This window comes from Oncorhynchus mykiss, chromosome 11 (assembly GCF_057628025.1).
Source record: "Oncorhynchus mykiss isolate SJ-2025 chromosome 11, ASM5762802v1, whole genome shotgun sequence".
NCBI lineage: Eukaryota > Metazoa > Chordata > Actinopteri > Salmoniformes > Salmonidae > Oncorhynchus > Oncorhynchus mykiss.
Genome location: NC_143032.1, coordinates 18383127 through 18410801, shown reverse-complemented (window position 1 = coordinate 18410801; position 27675 = coordinate 18383127). Strand labels below are relative to the sequence as shown.

The window sequence follows — 27675 nt, the reverse complement described above, 5'->3', positions numbered from 1 at the left end:
GAGAGACCAGAGGGAGAGAGCAGCGGGAGAGGAGAAATGGGAAGAGAAGGAGAGACCAGAGGGAGAGGAGAGATGGGCAGAGGGAGAGGAGAGATGGGCAGAGGGAGAGGAGAGATGGGAAGAGGGAGAGGAGAGATGAGAAGAGGGAGAGGAGAGCTGGGCAGAGGGAGAGGAGAGATGGGAAGAGAGCATAGGGAAATATGGAGAGAGAGGAAAGATGCAGAGGGAGAGAAGGCAAGATGGGGAGAGAGCAGATGGGAAGAGAGCATGGGGAAAGATGGAGAGACCAGAGGGAGAGAGAGGGCAGAGGGAGAGGAGAGATAGGAAGAGAAGGGAAGAGAAGGAGAGACCAGAGGGAGAGAGCAGCGGGAGAGGAGAAATGGGAAGAGAAGGAGAGACCAGAGGGAGAGGAGAGATGGGAAGAGAAGGAGAGACCAGAAGGAGAGACCAGATGGAGAGGAGAGATGGGAAGAGAAGGAGAGACCAGAAGGAGAGACCAGGGGGAGAGGAGAGATGGGAAGAGAAGGAGAGATGGGGAGAAGCGTGTATGTTATAACTTTCTTAAATTTCTCTCTTCACTTTAAAACAAGAAACACCCATTAAATGGGGTCATTATTTGGGTATTAATTAAATTGACTACATTTTAATGAACAGAATTTAGGCACAAATACAAACAGATGCAAATTTCGTTAGCGGTGATGAGCAACAGAAAATCATCCATTATTTATTAGTCCCGTCAGTCATGTTTTTGCATTTTTCATCAGAACAAATATTCCCATTTGAACAGAACAGAGCAGCACAAGGCCAATTTGGAGCAAAATCAACACATTTCTTCATCAAATATATGCTCTGTGTTTCTCCAACAGTCACTCAGAGCTGTGTGAACAAACAGGTCTGTCCAAAGTCTAACAGTAGGAATGGAGGGGCAACAGGAGCATGATGGTCAGTGAGTGTGTGCTCACATACATTATACATGGGCAGACAGGCCCTGTCTGTTCATACAACAGACTGAATCTCAGTCATCATCATCTTGTCTTTCCAGTGCATCTTCCATCGTCACCCAGAGTATCTTAAGCAAAGAAACCTTGCTCAGTTAAAGGGCCCCTCTGAGACCCTTTGTGTGTGTGTGTATTTCTGAATGTCTGTCCGTGTTTGTGTGTGTGCATGTGTAAATGTCAATTTTTCTATAGACACTGTGTATTGAAGTCCATTCACTGTGACCTTGAGTGTCACCAAAATCTCACTTTACAAGTAAACACGTGTTGTGTGTGTTCCCGTGACTGGATGTGACATTATCATCTAGTGTGGATGTCAGTAATCTCGATCTGCAGTTTGACAGCCTTTGCCTCCCCGACTTCTACGCCACACTTAGGACATGTCAGGTAGGCGTCTGCGATGGAGTGACTCTTGACGCAGTAGTAACAGAACACATGACCACAACCTACCGTGTGAGGCATGGTAGGCCACTCCCCACACAGAGCACACTCCTTCCACACCGCTGAGCCCTCTCTCACCCCCTCCTCCCCTCCCTCACCCACTCCTAGGGGGTAGAGAAGTGAGTACATGGTTGTCTTGATCTTCCTCATGTTGACTAGAGGGAGGAGGAAGATGAGGAACTCAGCGAAGCCGTGCCACAGCAGCTCTCTATTCATGTACTGGAAGGCTGCATCCCGGACCGCCTGGGGCTTAGTGAACACCGCACGGATACCCAGGATCCTTTCTGTCAGATATGGGTGGCGCCCCTTCCTCAGGAACACCAGGAAGTTGATCAGATTGGCTACCTGGGGAGATTTCAGCAGCATGAGTAACAGCTAGACCAGGGTTTCCCAAACTCGGTCCTCGGGACCCCAAGAGCTGCACGTTTTGGATTTTGTCCGAGCACTACACAGCCGATTCAAATAATCAACTAATCATCAAGCTTTGATCATTTGAATTAGCTGTGTAGTGTTAGGGCAAAAAACAAAACGTGCATGCCTTGGGGTCCCGAGGACGAAGTACGGAAAACGCTAAGCTAGCCAATCAAAACTCAGAACTTTACTTTATGACCCTACCTGGGTAAGGCCGGTGATCAAAGAAAGAACTCGACGCAGTCCCAGACGCAGACCTCCATCGGCCGGGGGACTGCCGCCCAGCCCCAACCCCAGGGAGAGGAGCAAGCTGTGGGATCGCTCCGTCAGCCAGCGGGGTCCGACTGTCAGCAGGGCCAGGCCCAGCCTCTGTCTCCTGCTCAGGGCCCTGTAGCGCTGGGATAGTGACAGAGTGTTGTGGTAACGGAGGTTCATCATAGACTGGCCCACCGTAGCACTGTTGGGGTAGACTGTGAACCTCCAGAGAAGGAGCTGGAGCAGGGCCTTGAGTTCAGGCTCCACGGGAGTGAGCAGGCCTGGGCGGAAGTGTTGGAAACACTGGGAGAACTGGTTCCACACCAGCTGGTCCAGAGCAGAGTCCAGCTCAAAGGCATCCAGCTGGTTGATCCTCAAGACAGGAGTCTGAGGGTCTGGACCTGAACCTCCCTCTGGTGGGGGATGGGCTCCTCCGGTAGAAGCTGAAAAAGAAGAAGATAAGAATAAAAAATTGTACTTGTAGGCTACATCACATACACACAGTATGCAATACAATTGATTTATCAAAGGTGCTCCACAGTAACATAGGCCTAATCCCCAAAGAAAGACTCCAAACTTTTGGCAAGAATAAACTGTCTTGGAAGGACGAAACCTTGAGAGGGACCAGATGTAAAGGGATACTTTGACATTTTGGCAATGAAGCCCTTTATGTACTTCCCCTAAGTCCGATGAACTCGTGGACACAATTTGAATGTCTCTGCATCCAGAATGAAGGAAGTTTGAGGTAGTTTTGCGAGCCAATGCTAAGTGCAATGACGAAGTCTACAGGAACAGCTGGCATTCTAGCTGTCATTTAGACGTCCAGTCTTTGCCCTAACGCTAGCCAGCAACTTCCTTCAAACTGTACACAAGAGACATAAAAATGGTATCCCTGATGTCATCTGACTGAGGAAGTACTGTAGATAAAGGTCTGCATTGCCAAAATCTCAAAAGGAGAAGTTGCTTTTTTACAACCAAATACATTGTTTTGTAAATGCCATGTTATAGAAAGGTCCAGATTTCACTTGTTTTTGAGAAACTTAACGCAACCAGCGATTCCTTTCCTCATCCTTGTTGTGTAGCACAGGGATTCTAAAAAAGGTTCCAAAAACACCCAAATACATCCTTTTAGAAACTGAAACGCTGTCAGTATATCGGCAAATTGGCGGACAAAAATACAGATTTCAATTGTTATGAAAACTTGAAATCGGCCCTAATTAATCGGTCGACCTCTAGTCTAAACACACCAAGACAACCGAGAAGAGGGCACGACAAAGCCTATTCCCCCTCAGGAAACTAAAAAGATGAAACTGGCCTTCTTTAGACTAGTTGAGTATTTGGAGCATCAGCATTTGTGGGTTCGATTACAGGCTCAACATGGCCAGAAACAAAGAACTTTCTTCCGAAACTCGTCAGTCTATTCTTGTTCTGAGAAATGAAGGCTATTCCATGCGAGAAACTGCCAAGAAACTGAAGATCTGGTACAACACTGTGTTGCACACTCCCTTCACAGCGCAACCTGTCTCTAACCAGAATAGGAGTGGGAGGCCCCGGTGCACACCTGAGCAAGAGGACAAGTATATTAGATTGTCTAGTTTGAGAAACAGACGCCTCACAAGTCCTCAACTGGAAGCTTCATTAAATAGTACCCGCAAAATAACAGTCTCAACGTCAACAGTGAAGAGGCGACTCTGGGAAGCTGGCCTTCTAGGCAGAGTTGCAAAGAAAAAGACATCTCAGACTGGCCAATAAAAAGGAAAGATTAAGATGGGCAAAAGAACACAGACTCTGGACAGAGGGAATATCTAAGGAAATTTGCATGCCTCAGCTCGAGTCGCAACAAAATGGAATACAACATTGCAGATAAAGTTCGGAATGACAATTTCATGTGTACAACATGTAAAGACCTACATCACCATACTGACAGCGTTTCAGTTTCTAAAAGGACGTATTGGGTGTTTTTGGAGCCTTTGCTCATGTTTTTTCAGATCCCCTTTACTGCCACAACGAGGATGAGGATTTAAATCACTGTTTGGGGGGGGGGGGTTTCTCAAAAACAAGTGAAACAAACAACAAGAACAACAAAGTGTCTGGACCCCTCTATAACATGCTATTTACATTAAACATGTAGATTTGGTTGTAAAAAAGCTAAATTCTCCTTTAAGATGAGAAATCCATCCTATTATGCATTTTTATAGTGGCTCTGAAATCACTTTTCACATGTAAAACCCATCCTAAATGTGGCCTTTGAGTGTTGCAATGCAGAGGCACATGGGGTCTTAAGATGCACATGGACACACACACACACACACACACACACACACGGTCTTAGCCGAGATAGGGTTGTGCGGAAGAATCACATCAACAGGGATTAGCCTAATGGCGCAGTCTTGGCTACACCGTAACCATCTGCCAATATGGAACTATTTCACTCCCCGGTGGACTCTATATGAGATCCCACCACTGTGACGTCTGGATGACTCCTCACTGAGTGTGTCTGTCTGTGTGAGTCCATGTTTGTATCATCCTTGGTTTATCTCTCTCTACTACCCCCCCCCCCCCCCCCAAATGAAATGGTTTAGAAATGAAAGGCTGAAGGAGAGAAAAGGAGAGAGACCTTTGTGCTGTGGTGAACAGGATTTGTTATGTGGCTTTAAGAGATTTCAGCTCTGGAATGGAAATATGGCAGCTTTGACTGAGGGGGTCAGTTGTGACATTTAGACCGAGTTACATTCTAATAAGCAGCACTGCGGTGCTTAGAGTTTATTTTGGTCCATAAGAACATCCTGCATTCATGATGTTTCAATAGACTTCATATGATACAGTACCACCCAGTTACATTTAGAAATGAATGAAATAGGTGACATTTTAAAGGAAAAAAGTCATTCAAGTTTAATTTAATTCATGACACTATTTACGAGTGCGGCATACAATGTCTATTATACGAAGTTAGAATTTAATTTATAAAGTAGCCTAAAACTTACAAGAAAATAAGTAGGTGAATATCAAATAATTACATAAAGATTCTAATATATATAACCTAATTTGTTATGTCACATAATATAGGTGACATAGCTAAGCATAATTGGCCCTTGGTAAATAATAATACACTTAATTTGTATAGTGCTTTCATTCAAATTATCTCAAAGCTCTACTGAGAAACAAATGAAGTAGTAGCCTCACGTTTGTATGCACTGCCTCAGTGTGGGCGTATGCGCATGCCTGCATGTGTGTGTGTCAATCAGGTAGGCAGGCAGGGACATACGTAGATAATCCACAGGTCCACAGCGCCAAATAGCCACACAGTGCCAAGTGTGAGAAATAGCCCCCTCTCTCCATCCCTTCCTCCTTCCCTCCCTGGGAGAATCCCCTGGTCTGGTACTCCCTTCAACACTGTTATTGAGCAGTTGACAAGTTATGAATGAAAATGTTTTATTTGGGAACACAGTATTGACAGCCGGCTATCAATAGTACTGTGGCTATTGTCAGGGGCTTGTCAATATTAATGTAATTATGATGTAAGAGGATGAGAGAGATGTTAGAGTCAGGCCACTGTAACGTCTTCTAGACACACACACACACACACACACACACACACACACACACACACATCAATAGCAGGATTACTATTGACAGCTACCCTCAGACTCTCAGCTATATGCCAAATACATAACAGCCCCACACTTCAGTCAATACTCTCTGCCTATAAAAATGAAGTAGTGAAATTTACAGGGCTTTCACCACAGAACTGGAAATCTATGGCTCTTATGTAATGGTCAGAAGTCGCCGATCAATGGGCAGTGGTTAGGCCTATTGTAAATAAAGGACATACACTTACAGAGGCATGAAAGAGCAAACACACACACACAAAGATTATGTTCAAGCATTGAACAGGAGCCATCGACTTCATAATGGATCAACACAGGGAGAATGCCCTCTCCTGGAGCTGGTGAGTGAGTAGAGTGAGAGTGAGAGAGAGGACTGACTGACTGAGTGTGGGTTATTGCCTAAAGTTATCTACTATAGGCCTAGTTCTGAAATCAATACAAAACAAGTAAAAATCTAGAAGCCTACACATTTCATGGGGTAAATGTAATGATTTTTAAATTCTATATTTAAGATTGCTTCAAACAACAGCATTTTGGGGATATTTAGAGATTTAGGGAAGTCTGAGGCCAAATGAATCATTACTAGGACAATGTCAATACACAACATATGGATATACTGCCACAACAACAACGCTAGCACAAAGGGTTTATATGGAGCAAAAACCACTCCTGCACCATGACAAATAAGCTGTAGTCTGCTGCTCAAATCAGGGCTTATGACAACTGGCGCAAAGTGACGAATGAGTGACAGATAAGATTGCGGCATATCAACTGTCACCCCCACCCCTAGGCATCATCCTGTCGGCTACGATCTACTGATGGAAAAAGGGATAGGAAAAAAAAAAAGAACAGAGTGAAAACAGATAAGCACAAACTGCTCAACGACAACACTCTGACCTTGAGTCTGTCTGGCTGTCACAACTGGACTGGACAGGACGTTCCTGACGAGAACATAGCAGCTCAGCTCCAAGCAAGGCTATAAGGAATCAAGGGAATTTGGGAGGGTGGCTAGACTGTCATCTTGACCTTCGGTTTAGACATAGTGCCAGGGATGGCACCTTTAGGACAAGAGATAGAGAGGGAACGGGGGTGGGTGTCTTGATCCCCAAAGGACAGGACACATAATAGTGATATTATCCCTATCTTTTTCTGATCACTGAGGCATAATTATATATATATATATATATATATATATATATATATATAAAAATAAGCCTCCTTCAGATATAAAATGCCTAATATATGTATGCCTGGCTTTGTATATAAGCAATTATTATGCATCAAACTCCTGGCTTAGACTCTCGTACACAAATACCAAGGCAGTTAGCTTTGCTTGTTAGCCTACATTCTCTGAACTAAAATATAAACTGTTACAATTGGCTCTCCTACTGTGTGGAATATGCCTTTGGCTTTCACCCTACATTTCTCCTCTCATGTAAATGAATTTGTGTAAAAGGTCTGGAGAATGTAACCTTCCATTCTAAGCACTCAAACCTCTTTTATTCCTCTCTTTATTGCTCTTTTCTCTCTGGCCAGAGTGCTAGGCCTACTAATGTTTTCTCAATGAAAATTAATGAGAATGTCAGTTTTGGAACTTTTAAAAAGTGATGTCATGGCCATTACAGGTATGCTAAGATTAGCCAGGCGGTAAGAGGACTAATTGTTATGAGTCTGTTTCATAAAAAATAGATGTGTGTAAATGCACAGAGTGGTCCTAGACCCTGGCTCCCTCTCTCTCTTGGTGTGTGTGTCTGTGTGTGTGTGTGTGTGTTGCACTCAAATGCTTAATCAGGACTCTCCTACTCACCTAAAACTAGGGTTGCAAACTGACTAGGGTTGCAAACTGACTAGGGTTGCAAACTGACTAGGGTTGCAAACTGACTAGGGTTGCAAACTGACTAGGGTTGCAAACTGACTAGGGTTGCAAACTGACTAGGGTTGCAAACTGACTAGGGTTGCAAACTGACTAGGGTTGGAAACTGACTAGGGTTGGAAACTGACTAGGGTTGGAAACTGACTAGGGTTGCAAACTGACTAGGGTTGGAAATTTCAATAAATTCCCTGGATTTCCAGAAATCCTGGTTGGAGGATCCCGGATTTCCTGCTTATTCCCTCCTGATTCCGGGAAACCTCTAACTCGGATTTTGGGAAAACCAGGGAATTTATTGAAAGTTTAATACATTTTGCAACTCTCTACCTAACACCATAGAGAGACACAGGGCGAGGGGGGCCTAGTTAATGCCTGAAAAAAAATATCACTTCTGCCTGACACAAAGATTTGTGCTCTGCTTAATCTGGTTTGCTCAGAATGTAAATTATTTAGGAGAATTAATTGATTTTGTGAGTACAAAGGTGGAAGATACAAAGCTTGTATGAGTAATAAGTACAGCAGGGTTTGCAGGAAAACAACTTAAAAACTCATGAAACATTTAGGAGGCCAAGGAAGTGCATTGAATGGTGAAGCAAGAACAGTTAATGAATGAGACATTTTTTGTTGTGTCTGATGAAGTAATGCGCAACTGCTGTGGCCTAACCTCATGCAAATAAAATGTGTAGCGTTAAGAATTTTTTATCAACTAATGCATGACAGAAGACAAACGGTGATGTGCAAACTTTTGTTCTCATGTTTTATCAGTTGTACACGGCAATTAAAACGATTGAGGAAATGGAATGCTTAACGTGCTAGAGTGCCAGACAGACCCTGGCTTGTGAAGACCCAAGCACTGTTTTTTTTCTCTCTAAAGTGGACAAGGAATGCTGTTAAAAGATGTGCTCATGTCTGGAGCAGTCACTCATCACAGTAAAAACACTTCACAGAAACGTGCTGGGGTGATGAGTAGCCTAAACTCGTCTGAGGCCTGAAGGCTTGCGTTAGCTCCCCAAGCAAATGCCTAGGCTTTAGCTCAGCAGGCTAACAGAGTGTTGAGGCTTTTAGGCTAGACGAACCAAGTTCAAACACAGCCTGTCAGACGACTACCCCTGCCGACATTTGAACTTTGGATTCATTACAAACATTCCTACTGAACAACCCTTTTAGAGGACAGGGTCTGAGTGTCGAGAGCTATTTCAAATGAGTGCAGCAGACAAAGCTGTGTCCATGTTAATGCCTGTTAGAGAAATCTATAGCTGACCTCTTGACCTCTAGCTGAGATCACACCCCAGTTTAACTTCACAAATTCCCTTAAAAACCCACTCAATATGCTAAGTGTTCTCTCTCTCATCCAGTGTAATCATCTGCTCTAGATTCTCTTGATAACAACACTCATTCCTAGTTCTTAATTCGTAAAGTCTACACATATCAGCCATTTAACAAAAAACGCAAAGCTCCTCCATTTTGATAATAAGGCAAGAGCATTACGTGATAATCAGTCAGAGGATTAGGTTGGCACGAGGCAAAATGGCCAGCTACAGAGTAATTGTAAAAGAGAGATAGATTTTTTTTTAAATGAATAGAATAGAGGACGATGATTGAGGGGATAGGGATGGAGTGAGTGGCCTCTTGAAAATCAATAAAATCACCTACTGTACAGAAATAATGACATCTCTTTCTCTCTCTCTGCTTTCAGACTGGCCTGGAGTGAGATAAGCTTAAGGCTGAAATGACAGTATAGCCTACTGCAATAATCAAATGTACAGTACACTAATTAATACCTATGGGGATAATTCCTGTTATAATATAGCCTATATACAATATATACAGTATTCACTATATATACAGTACCAGTCAAGTTTGGACACACCTACTCATTCAAGGGTTTATCTTTATTTTTACTATTTTCTACATTGTAGAATAATAGTGATGATAACAAAACTATGAAATAACACACATGGAATCATGTAGTGACCAAAAATATTTTATATTTCACATTCTTCAAAGTAGCCACCCTTTGCCTTGATGACAGCTTTGCACAATCTTGGCATTCTCTCAACCAGCTTCACCTGGAATGCTTTTCAACAGTCTTGAAGGAGTTCCCACATATGCTGAGCACTTGTTGGCTGCTTTTCCTTCACACTGCAGTCCAACTTATCCCAAACCATCTCAATTCGGTTGAGGTCAGGTGATTGTGGAGGCCAGGTCATCTGATGCAGCAATCCATCACTCTCCTTCTTGGTCAAATAGCCCTTACACAGCCTGACGGTGTGTCGGGTCATTATCCTGCTGAAAAACAAATGATAGTCCCATTAAGCGCAAACCAGATGAGATGGCATATCGCTGCAAAATGCTGTGGTATCCATGCTGGTCAAGTGTGCGTTGAATTCGAAATTAATCACTGACAGTGTCACCAGCAAAGCAAGCCCACACCATCACACCTCGTCCTCCATGCTTCACGGCGGGAAGCACACATGCGGAGATCATCCGTTCACCTACTTTGCATCTCACAAAGACACAGCAGTTGGAACCAAAAATCACAAATTTGGACTCATCAGACCAAAGGACAGATTCCCACCGGTCTAATATCCATTGCTCATGTTTCTTTGCCCAAGCAAGTCTCTTCTTCTTATTGGTGTCCTTCAGTAATGGTTTCTTTTCGACCAGCAATTCGACCATGAAGGCCTGATTCACACAGTCTCCTCTGAACAGTTGAAGTTGAGATGTGTCTGTTACTTGAACTCTGTGGAGCATTTATTTGGGCTGCAATTTCTGAGGCTGGTAACTCTAATGAACTTATCCCCTGCAGCAGAGGTAACTTTGGGTCTTCCTTTCCTGTGGCGGTCCTCATGAGAGCTATCATAGAGCCTCATAGCACTTGATGGATTTTCACTGCACTTGAAGAAACTTTCAGAGTTCTTGAAATTTTCCAGATTGGTTGACCTTCATGTCTTAAACTTATGATGGACTGTCGTTTCTTTTTGCTTATTTGAGCTGTTCTTGCCATAATACTGACAATTAACAGGCACACCTGTTATTTGAAAAGCCTTCCAGGTGACTACCTCACGAAGCTGGTTGAGAGAATGCCAAGCGTGTGCAAATGATGTCATCAAGGCAAAGGGTGGCCACCTCATGAAGAATCTCAAATTTAAAATAAAACTTTTTTTTGCTTACTACATGATTCCATGTTATTTCATAGTTTTGATGCCGTCACTATTATTCTGCAATGTAGAAAATAGTAAAAATAAAGAAAAACCCTAGAATGAGTAGGTGTATCCAAACTTTTGACTGGTACTGTATATATATAAATATATATCATTTTTTGTAAACAAATTACAGTCGGTGGTTGGATTAATCTTGATATTCAAGTGGTGTTCTGATGATATTCAAGTAATAGGTATTAAGGTCATGATTAGTGATGGGGAAAATTGATACAGTTACATATAATTATTTTTGAGGATATATATCGTATTATATATTTTTGACAATATCGCAATATTATTTTGCCGCTAGTTGGCTGTACCTGCACCAAAACTCCAGTATTTTTTCCTTCACAGCCTGTTCTCCATCTTCTTTTTAAATAGCGAGCCAATTAGTTTTTAGCACTTTTATTTCCACTACTGATAAAAACTTGTTTTCTCATGGCTCTCTCGTCTCTCTGCAGCAGGCATATGGTGAACAATATGTTTTGAAAATCCAATCACAATACATATCCTATCGACACTTAAGTATCTTGATAATATCTGGATCTTGATATCCCTGGCATTTCCCAGCCCTTGTCATGATACAACTGCAGCTTGCTGTCAAGGTGAAACACGTCATTGGAATTTCTAGCAAATAAATGTAGTACACGTTTGTATTAATTACGTCGATTGTTGCAGAACCTTTCCTCCGTTGCAAAACGTTTTACAACAGAAACCGTTTACGCCAAAGGGGAGACGGTTTGCATCGAAACGAGAGTTTCTATTGGACAAATTCAGGTAGGTTCCTCCCTTTTCCTATATTTGCTTCCGTTTGGTTCTTAAACGGTTCCCATTGCAATACCTAATTTATACACGCCAGGGATCTAATCATTAGTCCAAAGAGTAGCGTTTTGCAACGAAAACAGTTTATATTGGACAGATTCAGATAGGTCCCCCGTTTCGTTCCTAGTGAATAGACCCCAGCTTGACCGCCATACTGTCATTTTGATAGTGTGCAGTGGATAGTATTTGAAAGCGACACAGCTCATCGATACTGAACTGTACATAATGCAAATCAAAGCACAGAAGACATTGCACATGAGTATACATTCCAACGAAGTAGCATATGCATTGCCCACTGTTCGCAATATATCTCGCGCAAATATATCGATTGCCGTTTAAACGTAATTGGAATATGCAGCCAATATAACTTGCCAATGGATTGTATTTCATATGACAAAAAGGGGACCGATATTTACCCATTGTTTTGCTTGAAATCGACCGTTTGTCACCTAGATGTGAACGCACTTCATTTCCGGGTTGTCAACGCTAACCACTCCTCTAAAAGCGAACGGGCCAATCGACAAATGAGTGCCCAGCAGCAAGCATGTTTAGCCAATTGCATTAGGTCGCTGATTAAGTGATGGTGCACACTGTCATATCTATTGGGTGAAATACCAGTGTGCCGTCACTGCAGCAAGGTTTGTGTGTCCTGTTGCCACAAGGAAAGGGCAACTGTGAAGAACAAATACCAATGTAAATACAACCGATATTTATGTTTATATTTTCCCCTTCGTACTTAAACTATTTGCGCATCATTACAAAACTGTATATAGACACACTATGACATTTGATATGTTTCACTAGCCAATAAAGCCACTTTAATTGAAATTGAACACACGTGTAACGCAACAGCGAGGTAAATATTAAAATCACGGCGGGAAGCATAAAGTGCATGAGGGAAGATACCTCAAATGAGCTCAGTCGACGATGACGTTAGAGTATCTCGATCAATCAATACTGCATATTTGCAGACGGAAAGCTGCTTGAGCCAATCGTATCCCTTCAAAGGGCGGGCTACTAGCTTCTCGCACACGTCAAAACTGGAAACTGATGGTTGTAGTTACCGACCTAACAACCAACTTTTCTCCAATCACTTTTACTTTTTAACGATACACATGGAAAGTATACTATTTTTTGAAAAACCATGTTTATAAGCCAATGTTGACAGTAGAGTTTTGTTTGTCATTATACAGCATAGTTATCGAGACAACAGACCGAAACAAGAAGAGAGCAACTCTGAGTGATGATAAACAAAGCATGATAGCTAGCAAGCTAACGTTAGATAATGAATACCTGTGAGGTCATTTGAGTAATGTTTTAGCAAGTTAACCGAAAAGACAGTTCAGTTTTCAGTGAGACGAACTAGCAAAATGGATTATAAGAGCAAAAAGTCCACTCTGTCTGGGGAAAAATCACAGGGGTCTGGTCACAAAAGTGACAAGCCACAGCAGAGCAACTCGACGTCAAGAGTTGATGCTGATCATGGTGGTGGGATCATTCTCTGTCCTGTTACCAAGAACATGAAACACCTCCTGGATGAGTTCAAGGGGCTGTATGAGGAGAGGTTGAGACGCCTAGAGTTTGACACAAGAGGGGGCACAAATGAGGACATTTTACAGGTAGGTGAAGTGTCACTTAATTCCACAGCAGGTCATTTTCTATCATCATGTCTTCATTATGGTCATAGCTATTATTATATTTATGTCAAATTGACGTAAACAATTGTTTTCTCGCATTTTAGCTAACCCTAACCGTTTTCTCACCTTAACCTAATTCCATAAATAACCTCAACCGTAACCCCACCCTTGGCATGGTTGCTGCCAGTTTAAGACCGTGTGACCCACTCTCAACTGCTACAATATATGGCGTTATGTCAATTCACATAACATTAGAGCAAGCTGGCAACATAGCCAGGTAGCCACTTGGACAAGGCCACTCAAGTTACTGCATTAAGTTTAGCTCTCTGTCCTCTGCATATACCTACTCTTTCTCTGTAACCAATTCTGACAAATAAAAAATAACAAAACAGTATCTACAGTCAGTGAGCACAATCATGATGATTATTGCTAGACAAATAACAGAGGGAAGCACAGAGCTGGTTTTATGAAGCCACAGCACTTGTAACAGGTGGTAAATTACATTAGTCGTCCATCTGAGCAGCTGAAACAGAGACGTGGACTGGCAGCCTTGTTTAAAAGCATTCTAATCGTCAGGGCTTGTCATGTGAGATCATTTAGACACAGCCTGTAAGTCAGGGGGCTGTACATCAAAGGAAATGTAACAAGGTTTCGAAGATGGACTTTGGTCAATTGGTCCAGTACTGGAGATATCTAACAAGGTTAGCCATAACCCAAGGATGACGTGGACAGTCACTCTTCAACCTCCTGCTCTCCAAATGTAAGCCTAGGCCGTATATGTGACTGACTAGGTTTCAACCTGGGTCGTCTATGTGCTGCAAGACTGTGTTAGCTGCTGAGCTAAAGCCTATGCATCATGTGAGCGTGGTGACGCTGATTTTGATGTTGCAGGCAGGGAAACCTCATCACAAAACCATGAGGCTGTCTCACGTCCGCTACACAGGCATAACATATTTATAACGTAGTCTATTTATAACAACATTGTAAGATATTTGAGAAGAATTAGATTGAGAGAATGACGTGAGGTTGAGACCTAGAGTCCTAGACCCAGGCCTGGCCTACATATAAACAGTAGTAAGTACACCAGCATCTCTCTAGAGTCTAGATTGTCTGTCAATACAAGGGCTACTGTGCACCTTTAGAAAATAACATGTTAGTACATTACTACCAACATAACAAACAAAAGCAGTTGTTGACGTCAAAAGGTCTTCTTGTCTTAAACCTTTGTCTATGTTCTGTTGTTGAAAATGCCTTTTATGATGAAAACATCATTCATGTATGAACAGTATGTTGCTATATTGGGAGTGCAATTTAAAACCATTCACAAACACACGCAATGCAACATGTCTGCTACTTATCTGTGCTGTACAAAGACACACAACATTGCGTCTAGGCTACATATCTGTTGTTCACAGAGACACACAACATCACATGTAGTTGTCACATCTGTTATTCTGTTGTTGTGTTTTGTAGATGAAGGTCCGTATCCTCCAGTCCTATGTGAACGACTTGGGTGACCAGAACCAAGTGCTGGTCCAGACAGTGGAGGACCTGGAAACAGAGGCTAACAACAGAGTCTGCACCATAGAGGCCAAGCTACGCACCTCTGATCAAATCATTCATGTAAGCCTCATGTCTATTTTCTTCCTTTGTGTTAGGCTTACGTTACCCTGCCTCCCTCCCTGCTTTGCTTTTGCCTTCAGCTGGCTTGTGAGTGTCCGTGGGCTTGCCCCCCTATAGATTTGATATGTGAATGTAGTTTTACACAGCTCCATTGTTGGAATCTAATCATGGCAGAATGCTATAGACATTCAAAGTCTGTTATTTTCATCCAAATAATTTGGAAGAAAAAAATAAGTATGAGCATGTCTTGTTTATGACGCCGTTTAAACCAAATATTGTCCTGCCGCAATCCGTCAGTTATTTATTCGGAACAGGTTTGATTTTTGCATATTTTTGCATGCGAAAATAAGCTGTTGACCAATAGAAGTTGTTATATGGGACATTGCCAGTGGCAGGCCACACACTGCCACTGACAGGCCTGTGGGTTTGTTGTGCGAATTAATGAATACATTTCTCTCCGCCTGTTTTTTTTACGTGCAGCAATGTATCAATGTATCAGTGCAGCAATGTATCAATTTAGCCAATGTGCTCACACCAGAGCTACACGTCACTCTCGCCATTCAAACTTCCTCACTAGTTCATTGCCAACACTGTAGCCTTTTTTATAGCCATTCAGCAAGCAAGAGGATGGATTGATGCTTCTCTCCTCGAATAGACCTAGGCCTATTAGTTTGTAAAAATTGCTCGAAATACGTTTCAAACTACATTGCTGTTCATTAGGGCTGCAGGTAGCCTAGCGGTTAAGAGTGTCGGGCTATATGCCATGAAATGAGCTGCAGCAGTACAGAACCATCACTAGACCAGCACATTAGACGGCACATTCCTCACTCGCTAGATGTGCAATTAAAGGGCCAGATGCACAATTAAAGGGGAATTACACTCAAATCTAAATGTATTAGTTTTCTTCCAGACCTACAAAAAATATATTCTGTTGTGATTTAAGCATTGGCATGGACTCAGAACATCCAATTTTGTTGTTTCTATGAACAGTTGTAATTTTGAGCTACATAATATATTTTGATTTGTTTAACACTTTTTGGGGGGTTACTACATGATTCCATATGTGTTATTTCATAGTTTCTTCACTATTATTCTACAATGTAGAAAAGTGTAAAAATAAAGAAAACCCTTGAATAAGTAGGTGTGTCCAAACTTTTGACTGGTACTGTATATTTACAGAAAACAGTGCGCTACTATCTCTTCTACACTAAGGACCCACAGAAGAGAAGAATATGCCAATTTGAAAGTTGGAATATCTACTTTGTGCATGACACAAGTAATTGTTCCAACAATTGTTTACAGACAGATTATTTCACGTATAATTCACTGTATCACAATTCCAGTGGGTCAGAAGTTTACATACACTAAGTTGACTGTGCCTTTAAAGAGCTTGGAAAATTCCAGAAAATAATCTAATGGCTTTAGAAGCTTCTGATAGGCTAATTGACATAATTTCAGCCAATTGGAGGTTGTGGATGTATTTCAAGGCCTACCTTCAAACTCAGTGCCTCTTTGCTTGACATTATGGGAAAATCAAAAGAAATCAGCTAAGACCTCAGAAAAAAAATTGTAGACCTCCACAAGTCTGGTTCATCCTTGGGAGCAATTTCCAAATGCCTGAATGTACCACGTTCATCTGTACAAACAATAGTACCCAAGTATAAACATCAAGGGACCACGCAGCCGTCATATTACTCAGGAAGGAGATGCGCTCTGTCTCCTAGAGATGAACGGACTTTGGTGTGAAAAGTGCAAATCAATCCCAGAACAACAGCAAAGGACCTTGTGAAGATGCTGGAGGAAACAGGTACAAAGTATCTATATCCAATATATATCCAATATTGATATAACCTGAACGGCCGCTCAGCAAGGAAGAAGCCACTGCTCCAAACCCGCCATAAAAAAAGCCAGACTACGGTTTGCAACTGCACATGGGGACAAATATCATACTTTTTGGAGAAATGTCGTCTGGTCTGATGAAACAAAAATAGAACTGTTTGGCCATAATGACCATCATTATGTTTGGGGGATAAAGGGGGATGCTTGCAAGCCGAATAACACCATCCCAACCGTGAACCATGGAGGTGGCAGCATCATGTTGTGGGTGTACTTTGCTGCAGTAGAGACTGGTGCATTTCACAAAATAGATGACATCATGAGGCAGGAAAATTATGTGGATATATTGAAGCAACATCTCAAGACATCGTTCAGGAAGTTAAAGGTTGGTCGCAAATGGGTTTTCCAAATGGACAATGACACCAAGCATACTTCTGAAGTTGTGTCAAAATGGCTTAAGGACAACAAAGTCAAGGTATTGGAGTGGCCATCACAACGCCCTGACCTCAATCCTATAGAACATTTGTGGGCAGAACTGAAAAAGCGGGTGCGAGCAAGTAGGCCTACAAACCTGACTCAGTTACACCAGCTCTGTCACGAGGAATGGGCCAAATTCACCCAACTTATTGTGGGAAGCTCGTGGAAGGGTACCTGAAACATTTGACTCAAGTTAAACAATTTAAAGGCAATGCTACCAAATACTAATTGAGTGTATGTAAACTTTTGACCCACTGGGAATGTGATGAAAGAAATAAAAGCTGAAATAAATCATTCTCTCTACTATTATTCTGGGATTTCACATTCTTAAAATAAAGTGGTGATCCTAACTGACCTAAGACAGGGAATTTTTACTAGGATTAAATGTCAGGAATTGTGAAAAACTGAGTTTAAATGTACTTGACTAAGGGGTATGTAAACTTCCGACTTCAACTGTATATCACAACATTTTATTAGTTTTTTTTAAGTAACTCTAATCCTAGAAAAGGTTGTAGACCCCTCTATTAGGCTGTGTATTATAGGACTGCTAAAGTGAATCTAAGCGACCACTTGTGCTGTAAACAACCATGAAACATTCCATCGGAGTTGACCCTTATCAGTAAGTGGTTGCACAGATTTAGATAAAGCACTCAAATTCAAATGTAGTGTCAACATAACCACCAATTGCTTTCCTAAAATTGGTCAATGGCTGATCATTAGGCTATGGACAGGTTGTGTGCATGTTTTTATATTTTCTAATGGTTGTCAATTTTAGATTCATATAGCCTATATCACAGCTCTCTCTATATCTCCCCCTTGAAACTTTACTTGTCAATTTATATGATACAGTAGGCTATTAATTTAGCATTGTCCTATAATGTAGACTCATTTTTGATATCCTACAGAAAGGATTTGAAGCTAAGGCAAGGTTTTTAATACGTTTTTGGGAAAGGAGAAATGTGATTATGTGTCTGAGTGAGATACGCCGCATGCGTCTTTAATTAATAATGGGTCCTTTAGGTGGGTGGTTGCGCGTGTACGAGTTTGCTAATTCTCTATGTCCATTCTGAAAGTTGCCTAAAATAAGCCCAACCTGTCTGGACTTAATCTCTTTAATCAGATAGCAAGATAACTGTAGGTAGCAAGCATCATGCTGGTCAGCAGCATACTGTATGTGCGAGCAATGACTACGTGCCAGTTTTCCGTTTCCTCTCATTAAATGGGGTGCAACTAAATAAAACGTAACCAAGCTCCTTTCATGACTCATCCTATAGGATGAACAGCCTATCCTAATATTTTCAGTAGTAGGCTATAGGATCTTTCTCTCTTTACTGCGTCCTCTCTGGGTCACTTTGAACAACATATTGCCACTGAGAATGACCGCAGCAGCGTTGGTGACGTTATGCAAATGTATGTGCATCGGACTTGGTGTGGATGGTTTAGTGTGCCAAAATTGGAATCTGTATTTTTGGGGAATTCAGACGAAAAAACAGCCCAATAGAGAAATGTAACAATATAATTATGAGAGTATGAGGCTGAGATACATGTCTTTGTGACCATAGAAGCTTAGTTCCCCAGACAGGCAGAGAATAATACCAAACTTTGGAACCTTCAGGTAAAACGCTTCACAATACCATTCATAATAAGCAATTGTATGCTAATTTTTACTCACAGGTTGAGAAGTTCAACATGCTTGCCTTTCTCCTGGTTAATCCATTTCCTTAAGACTCCAATAGAGCATTATCCTCTGTGATTTAATAGGTTATATAATATGCTCTAGCTGTCAGGTGTAAAAAGCTGAGTACATATGGGATTTCTTTTCAAGGCTTTTTTAGAACAGATTGTATAAACAAGATGGTCACCATAGTGACCTTATGGTATTGTGTATATTGTGGTGTTCTAGAATAACATACATTGTCGTTCTGGTCTCCTGAGAGAGTTTTACATACACAACACTAATCACGTTATGTTATTCTATCACACACACACATCACTTACCAAGTATTACAGGAAAGGTCAAGTGGTCAGACGGCGCCGTCTTTATAGGACTGAGGTCAGAGAGATGTAATTCTTTGTATCCGTTTTCCTTTTCAAATGTATGCATTTCTTTCCTTTGTCCTTTTATCTCTTATTCGTGGAAATGTGATTTTCCCTTGTAGAAAATGAATCAAAGATATGTGGTTCCTTCTCAGGAATGATTGAATGATCTGTTCAGACAGCAGTAGGGCTAGCAGTGTGTTGTAAGACAGAGATCGTAACCTTCATAACCCCTGATCATGTTTGTGGGCCTAAATCCTTCATCCATTAAATATGAATACTATCTCTCTCATTATGTTGCTAGTGACCTCTGTTTAGCATGCACATAGCTGATCTATATGTTTTAGTTATTAATGAATAGCCATATATTGAATGGTTCACTTCTGTGTATTTGTGTTGGTGCTGTTTCTTGAGGGGTAAACTAACTCCATTGACAATGACCGACTGCGCTTCCATAGGCCTGTTGTTTTTGTTGTTGAGTTGTGAAGACATCTTTCCCTTCACTGATTGTCTACTAAATACAGAAACAATATGGATTAATATACACCTGTCTTAAGGGCACTTGTACAGCAAAGCAAAATGTAATTGGCTGAATTCTCACCCCAAAATGCATGTTTTAGAATGATCCCAGACTAGTGTCCATCCAATAAGAAGTCCATCTTCTATCCCCTTGCCTTTGTCTGGCTATGGAGTAGTACAGGCCTCTGTTCTTTGTTTCAGGTCCATTTGTTCTGTCATCCCTGTATACTAACATTGTGCTTATATTCCAGGAACGATACCAGTCCTTACTTAACAGTGTATAGTTCTACAACTTACAACAGCATGTGTAGTAACCTAACAAATACACTGCAGCAAATAATACAGCATTATTCACATTTATTCTGCTTTATTAGTCAGGTAACTAAATTTCCAGTCATTCGGCGAGGTATAAAGTTCTGTTGATGTTCTCTAGTCTCTGTAGAGTGGATCCGGTGGTCAATTAGATTGTCAGTAAGGAATGAACTGTGCCAAACAGTATATTACACACTTGTCCCCTGACTGTTGGGTAGGCATCCCTCTACTAATGTTCATAATTGGAAATTAAACCGATTGCTGAGCATTTAGAGCTACTTATGTGCTATTCTACAATGTAAACTATGCAATGAGCAGTGTAATATGAGAGGCAAATGCCTGATTGAATGGTTGTAATATATTTTCTAATTTAAGTAGCAGTAATGTTGTGTTCTAATGGTTTTAACAGAGTTTTCTGTCCTGTGGTGTTTTTTAAATGAGCTGCTACACATCAATCCACTCTCTCCATACTTCAGTGAATTACTGAAGCAGTGTATTTTCTGTGCTCGAGTTTGTATTGCCTATTTGTAGAAGAAAGCATTAGCATATCATTATTATAGGATCCAGTGGATGAAGTGTACTTCTTTATGTGGTTTTGTCAGGATCTGGAGCAGCAGAGGAGGGTTCTGGAGGAGAGTGTGTGTAGTCTGCGCTCTGAGAACCGGGACCTGAAGACTGACATGGACTCCCTCACAAACTTCATCCAACAAGCCACACACCAACACACCTTGGTCGTAAGTCATAATATTTCTCTCTCTCTCTTTCTCTCTCTCTCTCTCTCTCTCTCTCTCTCTCTCTCTCTCTCTCTCTCTCCTAGCTGTCTTCTTCTCCCTAAGCATCGTGTGTGAATGTTAATTCCCTCTGCTTGGCTCTGGCCCTGGGGGCAGTAAAGGACAGTTCAGATCACTGAGGGATCAGGGGAGATCAGTAGAGATTGGAACACATTAGGGATCACTCGATCCCTCTTTGATCCGTTGATCCTGTCCACTGACCACTCCCACTTTCCCACCCCAGAATGACCATCCTAGTCCTATCCCATCCCATGCCCTTAGGGTAGCAGTTGCCCTTAGGCCTAAAACTAGAATCACCCCTAATCCTAACTTCAACAATTAGGGAGGAAAATACTCAACTGACCTTAGATGAAAGTTTGTACTGCTCTTCTCCACCATTCTTAACCTATTCATTTCCCATCCCCTCTTTCTGAGTAAAAGCATTTCTCCTGTTTGGGTCCTTGGATGACTGGAGAGAGGACACCCTATCCTAGAGGTTTTCTGTCTCTTCTGCATCTGTCAAATCCTGTGACAGCCATATGGCTTGTAGACATCAGCCATAGAAATGACTAACCTCTGTAGATTCCATAGGTGGAGGGAGGGAGAGAGAGAGAGGAGAGGGAAGGAGAGGGAGAGAGGGAAGGAAGGAAGGAAGGAAAGAAGGAAGGGAGGGAGGGAGGGAGGGAGGGAGGGAGGGAGGGAGGGAGGGAGGGAGAGAACAAAAGGGGTCATGGGGTTGCGATCGTTGATTATGCTAATACGGTTGTTAATGACTTTAGCTTTGAGTGATAATTGATCGGGATCATTAGCATATTAACTCTGGGATGGTCTGTAATGGATGGCCTCCCTGAACCCTGCAATAATGAACTAATTAGACTAATTAAAATCAATAGAGGTGCCAATAAAAGGTTAGGGCTCAGGGACCACTCTATATCTGTAAGGAGGAAAAAAGGGAGAGATGGGGATAGACAATTAACAAAGAAAGAGAGAGAGATTTGCTGACAAAGAAAGAGAGAGAGGGGGTGAAATGGACACTGCAGCCAGAGAGAGAATGAACAAATGAACGAGAGCTACGCAGAGAGAGCGAGAGACAGAATGAACTAATGAGCGATAGCGAGAAAGACAGAGAGGGTTTCTAATGCTGATTGATGTGGTCTTGACGGTGGTTAGGTGAATAAATGGCTTGTAGCAGGCCAGGCAGCATTACTCTGGCAAGGGTTGGGGGGGACTAAGTGCTTTGTAAGGTCAACCATGAGGCCCAACTTACATATGTACTGGCCTGCCCTTATAAACCTCTGTTCATATATCAGGATGGGATGGACACAGAGAGGGTTCCCTTCTCACAGAGTAGAAGGGAAAACTCTAGCCCTGCGTTGGGCTGTACTTCTCAATGGGAAAGATTTGGTTTGTTTCAGTGATGAGGCTACATTTAGTTGAGTGTATTTTGGAAATGGTTATGAACATGTAACAACCTATTTAAATGACTGATGAAAATGACTTTACCAAACTACAAATAGAGCCATGTATTGGGTTTTTGTCTACTTTTTTCTTACAGGACAAATACATCCAGGTTGTGTAAATAAGACTGTCTACTTCCTGCAATCATCATGTTTTATTTTTCAATCCCATTTACATCATTTGATGATTCATGTTGGTCTCTCCTTTGTTTTCTTCCATGCCGCATTGATTCCACCTCTCCATCTTAAAACAAAGCCAAAGATGGGATGAGTGTGTAAAGAGAGGGCTATTTTCTTACAGGAAGGAGGAAGGGGAGAAAGAGGAGGTATGAAGGAGGACAGAGTGCGGGAAGGAGAGGGAGGAGGTATGAAGGAGGACAGTGCGGAGAAGGAGAGGGTGGAGAGAGGGGAGGAGAGAAGGAGGTATGAAGGAGGACAGTGGGGAGAAGGAGAGGGTGGAGAGAGGGGAGGAGAGAAGGAGGTATGAAGGAGGACAGTGGGGAGAAGGAGAGGGTGGAGAGAGGGGAGGAGAGAAGGAGGTATGAAGGAGGACAGTGGGGAGAAGGAGAGGGGAGGAGAGGAGGAGGTATGAAGGAGGACAGGGGGAGAAGGAGAGGGTGGAGAGAGGGGAGGAGAGAAGGAGGACAGAGTGGGGGAAGGAGAGGGTGGAGAGAGGGGAGGATAGGAGGAGGTATGAAGGAGGACAGTGGGGAGAAGGAGAGGGTGGAGAGAGGGGAGGAGAGGAGGAGGTATGAAGGAGGACAGTGGGGAGAAGGAGAGGGTGGAGAGAGGGGAGGAGAGGAGGAGGTATGAAGGAGGACAGTGGGGAGAAGGAGAGGGTGGAGAGAGGGGAGGATAGGAGGTATGAAGGACAGTGGGGAGAAGGAGAGGGTGGAGAGAGGGGAGGAGAGGAGGAGGTATGAAGGAGGACAGTGGGGAGAAGGAGAGGGTTGAGAGAGGGGAGGAGAGGAGGAGGTATGAAGGAGGACAGAGTGGGGGAAGGAGAGGGTGGAGAGAGGGGAGGAGAGGAGGAGGTATGAAGGAGGACAGAGTGGGGGAAGGAGAGGGTGGAGAGAGGGGAGGAGAGGAGGAGGTATGAAGGAGGACAGAGGGGGAAGGAGAGGGTGGAGAGAGGGGAGGAGAGGAGGAGGTATGAAGGAGGACAGAGGGGGAAAGAGAGGAGGAGGACAGAGTGGGTGTAGAGAAGGAGGTTTGCAGGAGGACAGGGGGAGAAGGAGAGGGTGGAGAGAGGGGAGGAGAGGAGGGGGTATGAAGGAGGACAGTGTGGAGAAGGAGAGGGTAGGGAGAGGGAGGAGAGGAGAAGGTATGAAGGAGGACAGTGGGGAGAAGGAGAGGGTGGATAGAGGGAAGAGAGGTGGAGGACAGACTAGGGGAAGGAGGGAACACAGAGAGGAGAGAAGGAGGAGGACAGAGTGTACAAAGGAGGGACCACAGAGAGGAGAGAAGGAGGAGGACAGAGTGGAGGAAGGAGGGAACACAGAGATAGGAGGATGGAAGGAGCAGCATTAGAGGACAAAGGTCTGGAAAAGTCTGACCTGATTTGGGACTTAATTGCTTCTCTGACCTTGACTGGCCACTTTCAGCCTCAAACTCCTTTCCCCCCCTCGTTCTTTTCCTCCATGGTTTCTTTTTTCCTCTCTTGGAACTGTAGATATCCTTTCCCCCCCTTCTCCACAATATTGAATAGTTTCTTACTTCCCTTCATTCTTTCCATTTATGATCACGACTCTGAAAGGAAGCACATCTATCCCAGTGTCCTATCATTTATGATCACGACTCTGAAAGGAAACACATCTAGCCCAGTGTCCTATCATTTATGATCACGACTCTGAAAGGAAACACATCTAGCCCAGTGTCCTATCATTTATGATCACGACTCTGAAAGGAAACACATCTAGCCCAGTGTCCTATCATATATGATCACGACTCTGAAAGGAAACACATCTAGCCCAGTGTCCTATCATTTATGATCACGACTCTGAAAGGAAACACATCTAGCCCAGTGTCCTATCATTTATGATCACGACTCTGAAAGGAAACACATCTAGCCCAGTGTCCTATCATTTATGATCACGACTCTGAAAGGAAACACATCTAGCCCAGTGTCCTATCAGTAGTGGATTAGGGAAGGAAGGGTGGGTCCATGTCTCCTCGGGGTATATTTGTGTTCAAACTGATCATGGAAAGTAATCTGTGTGATGTGACGTCAATGTTGCGCGTTTGTACGAGCGTATGTTTGTGTGTGTGTGTGTGCGCGCGCGCGCTGCTGACCATTACTTTAATAGTATTTCATCTCATAGCCCTTTTTCCCATGATGGAGTGGTGTTCGCTTTACACACACACGCACACACCCTGTGCAGTCCGTCCCTCTAACAAATGAGTTTACCCTGGTCATAACCTTCACACATCTCATTACCAGAGATTGCATACCTTTTCATAAAGCCGTAGACCTGCTGTGAAGGATCACACACACGAACGGGGGACCTGTTCCGGACACCGAGGCCCCACTGCCCGTAAATTACTCCTCCACTCTCTCATACATACATAGTTAATCAGCTAATGTTGTTTTATTTCTTATTATTAATTTACATTGCTGTCTGATTTATCTAAATGACTGGTGCTCTCATTCATGAACACATTTGTAGTCTGCCTCTGTTTACATGGCTACTTTAGTATTGGGTTCAGACCATGTGGGGGGGTCAAAACCAAATACTACCAAATAATGTTTTATGAGATTGGAGAACACATTGGGTGGGATCTTAGACCATTCCTACATACAGAACCTTTCCAGATCATTGCTATCCTTCATCTTCTCTTAAGGACTTCCCTCTTCAATTTAAACCACAGGTTTTCAATGGGGTTCAAGTCCGGAGACTGAGATTGTAAAATGTTGATTTTGTGGTCAATTAAACATTTTCTTTTGGGATTTTGATTAGGGCTCGGGGTCATTGTCTTGCTGGAAGATCCACTCGTGGCCAAGTGTCAGCGATCTGGCAGAGGTGATCTGGCAGAGGCAATCTGGCAGAGGCGATCAGGTTTTTGGCAAAAATAGCCCCATAACATCAAGGATCCACCACTGTATTTTATAGTAGGTATGAGGTACATTTTCTGCATATGCTTCTGTTTTTCAAAGCCAAAACCACCACTCTATTTTCATGTCATCTGACCATACTGTGAAAAGTTTGGGAACCACTGGCATAGTGTACTACTCACCTTAGTAATGGAACAGGGTCAAAGCTTCTACTATTGAGCAGGGCAGGCATATACACACAGTAGGCTCTGTAATCCACTGACCTCTGAAGGCTCACACATGTACAAGAAGGTGCACACACCCCCTGCAAACACACACGCGCTAAGACACGCGTGCACACACAAACACACACCCTGACCTCTGTCTGTAGGGTCATCTCGTTGTCGGAGACTGGATTTAATTATAAGGGGAATGTGTGAATGTTTTGTTCTGTTGGAAAACTGGTGACGTCACACACGCACGCACGCACACACACACACACACACACACACACCTACACACACACACACATACACACACACACACACACACACACACACACACACCTACACATTCACACAAAACACTTTAGACCTTAGAATGGCAGTGAACTAGAATGTGTTTATGATTTGGTTTGGTCAGGGAAGCTAATGTCACTTAAATATGTATTTTTTTAAAGCCACGATTGAATGCAGCATACATGAAATATTAACCTACTGCTAATGGACATGGACTGGACTCTATCTGGTCATTTTACATTCAACACATAAAGCCCGACAAAGTTCATCAGTAAGCTAAGGACCCTGGGACTAAACACCTCCCTCTGCAATTGGATCCTGGACTTCCTGACGGGCTGCCGAGTAGGCAACGGTGCCACGCTGATCCTCAACACAGGAGCCCCTCAGGGGTGCGTGCTTAGTCCCCTTCTGTACGCCCTGTTCACTCATGACTGTGTGGCCAAGCATGACTCCAACACCATCATTAAGTTTGCGACACAACGGTGGTAGGCCTGATCACCAACAGTGATGAGACTATAGACTATATGAAGGAGGACAGAGACCTGGCAGAGTGGTGCCAGGACAACAACCTCTCCCTCAACGTGAGCAAGACAAAGGAGTTGACAAACACTCCCCCATTCACATCGAAGGGGCTGTTGTGGAGTGGGTCGAGAGCTTCAAGTTCCTTGGTGTCCACATCGCCAAGGTTCAAACACACCAAGACAGTCGTGAAGAGGGCACCCTCAGGAAAAGATTTGGCATGTGTCCCCAGACCCTAAAAGTTCTACAGCTGCACCATCGAGAGAATCCATACCGTTTGCATCACAGCCTGGTATGGCAACTGCTCTGCATCCGACCGTAAGGTGCAACAGAGGGTAGTGCCTACGGCCCAGTACATCACCGGGGCCAAGCTTCCTGCAATCCAGGACCTATATACTAGGCGGTGTCAGAGGAAGGCACAAAAAATTGTCAAAGACTCCAGCCACCCAAGTAATAGATTGTTTTCTCTGCTACCACACGGCAAGTGGTACCAGAGCGACAAGTCTAGGTCCAAAAGGCTTGTTAACAGCTTCTATCCCCAAGCCATAAGACTGCTGAACAATTAATCAAATGACCACCCGGACTATTTGCATTGACCCTTCCCCCCGCTACACTGCTGCTCCTCCCGAGTGGCTCAGCGGTCTAAGGCACTATGTCTTAGTGCTAGAGGCATCACTACAGACCCTCGTTCCATCCCAGGCTGTATCACATCTGGCCGTGATCGGGAGTCCCATAGGGCGGCGCACAAATGACCCAGCGTCGTCCGGTTTAGGGAGGGTTTGGCCGGGGTAGGTCGTCATCATTGTAAAATAACAATTTGTTCTTAACTCATTTGCCTAGTGAAATAAAGGTTATATATATATTTTAAATACTGGCTGTTTATTATCTATGCATAGTCACTTTACCCCTACCTACATGTACATATTACCTTGACTAACCTGTACCCCCACACATTGACTCGGTACCATTACCCTCTGTATATAGCCTCGTTATTTTATTGTTTTACTTTTTTAAAATATAGTTTATTTAATAAATATTTTATTAACTCTCATTTTCTTAACTGCATTGTTGCTTAAGGGCTTGTAAAGTAAGCATTTCAGGGTACAGTCTACACCTGTTGTATTCGGCGCATGTGACAAATTACATTTGATTTGATTTTCCTTTCCCAATATGATCCACTCCCTCAGTGTGGATCACCAATTCACTAATGCTCAAGTTGGTGTGTGTGTCTTTGCGGGGGCATATGCACAGCCTTACTTAGGCAATTCTCCCTTTCTTGCTCACGCACACACCCACACCCTGCTGACCTGTGAGTCGTTTCCGTCAGCATTGAT

The 27675-nt window shown here is 43.0% G+C and overlaps 2 protein-coding genes across 4 annotated transcripts in view; one reads left to right on the top strand and one right to left on the bottom strand.

Annotated features, from left to right (window-relative positions):
* Positions 1-615: 615 nt before the first annotated feature.
* On the bottom strand, positions 616-12120 carry pex2 (peroxisomal biogenesis factor 2). The gene is made up of 3 exons (XM_021620411.3): positions 12022-12120; positions 2052-2545; positions 616-1781 (listed from the first exon to the last, which is right to left on the bottom strand). Exons 1-3 carry the CDS (start codon positions 12023-12025, stop codon positions 1296-1298), a joined length of 984 nt encoding a protein of 327 aa, XP_021476086.2. The 5' UTR covers positions 12026-12120; the 3' UTR covers positions 616-1295.
* Positions 12121-12229: 109 nt separating this feature from the next.
* Positions 12230-27675, top strand: part of LOC110535423 (uncharacterized) — a 152652-nt gene continuing 137206 nt past the window's right edge. For all 3 annotated transcript variants that reach the window (XM_090189665.1, XM_090189663.1, XM_090189666.1), the window contains exons 1-3: positions 12230-13224; positions 14716-14865; positions 20649-20780. In XM_090189665.1, coding sequence (XP_090045791.1) covers positions 12976-13224; positions 14716-14865; positions 20649-20780 — 531 coding nt within the window. In that variant the 5' untranslated portion in view covers positions 12230-12975. The remainder of the gene's footprint in view (positions 13225-14715; positions 14866-20648; positions 20781-27675) is intronic.

Excerpts from the sequence above, each read along its gene's own strand:
- pex2 (XM_021620411.3), bottom strand. Across the intron at positions 1,782-2,051 it reads TGATCACCGGCCTTACCCAG|GTAGCCAATCTGATCAACTT; the intron begins GTAGGGTCATAA and ends AAATCTCCCCAG.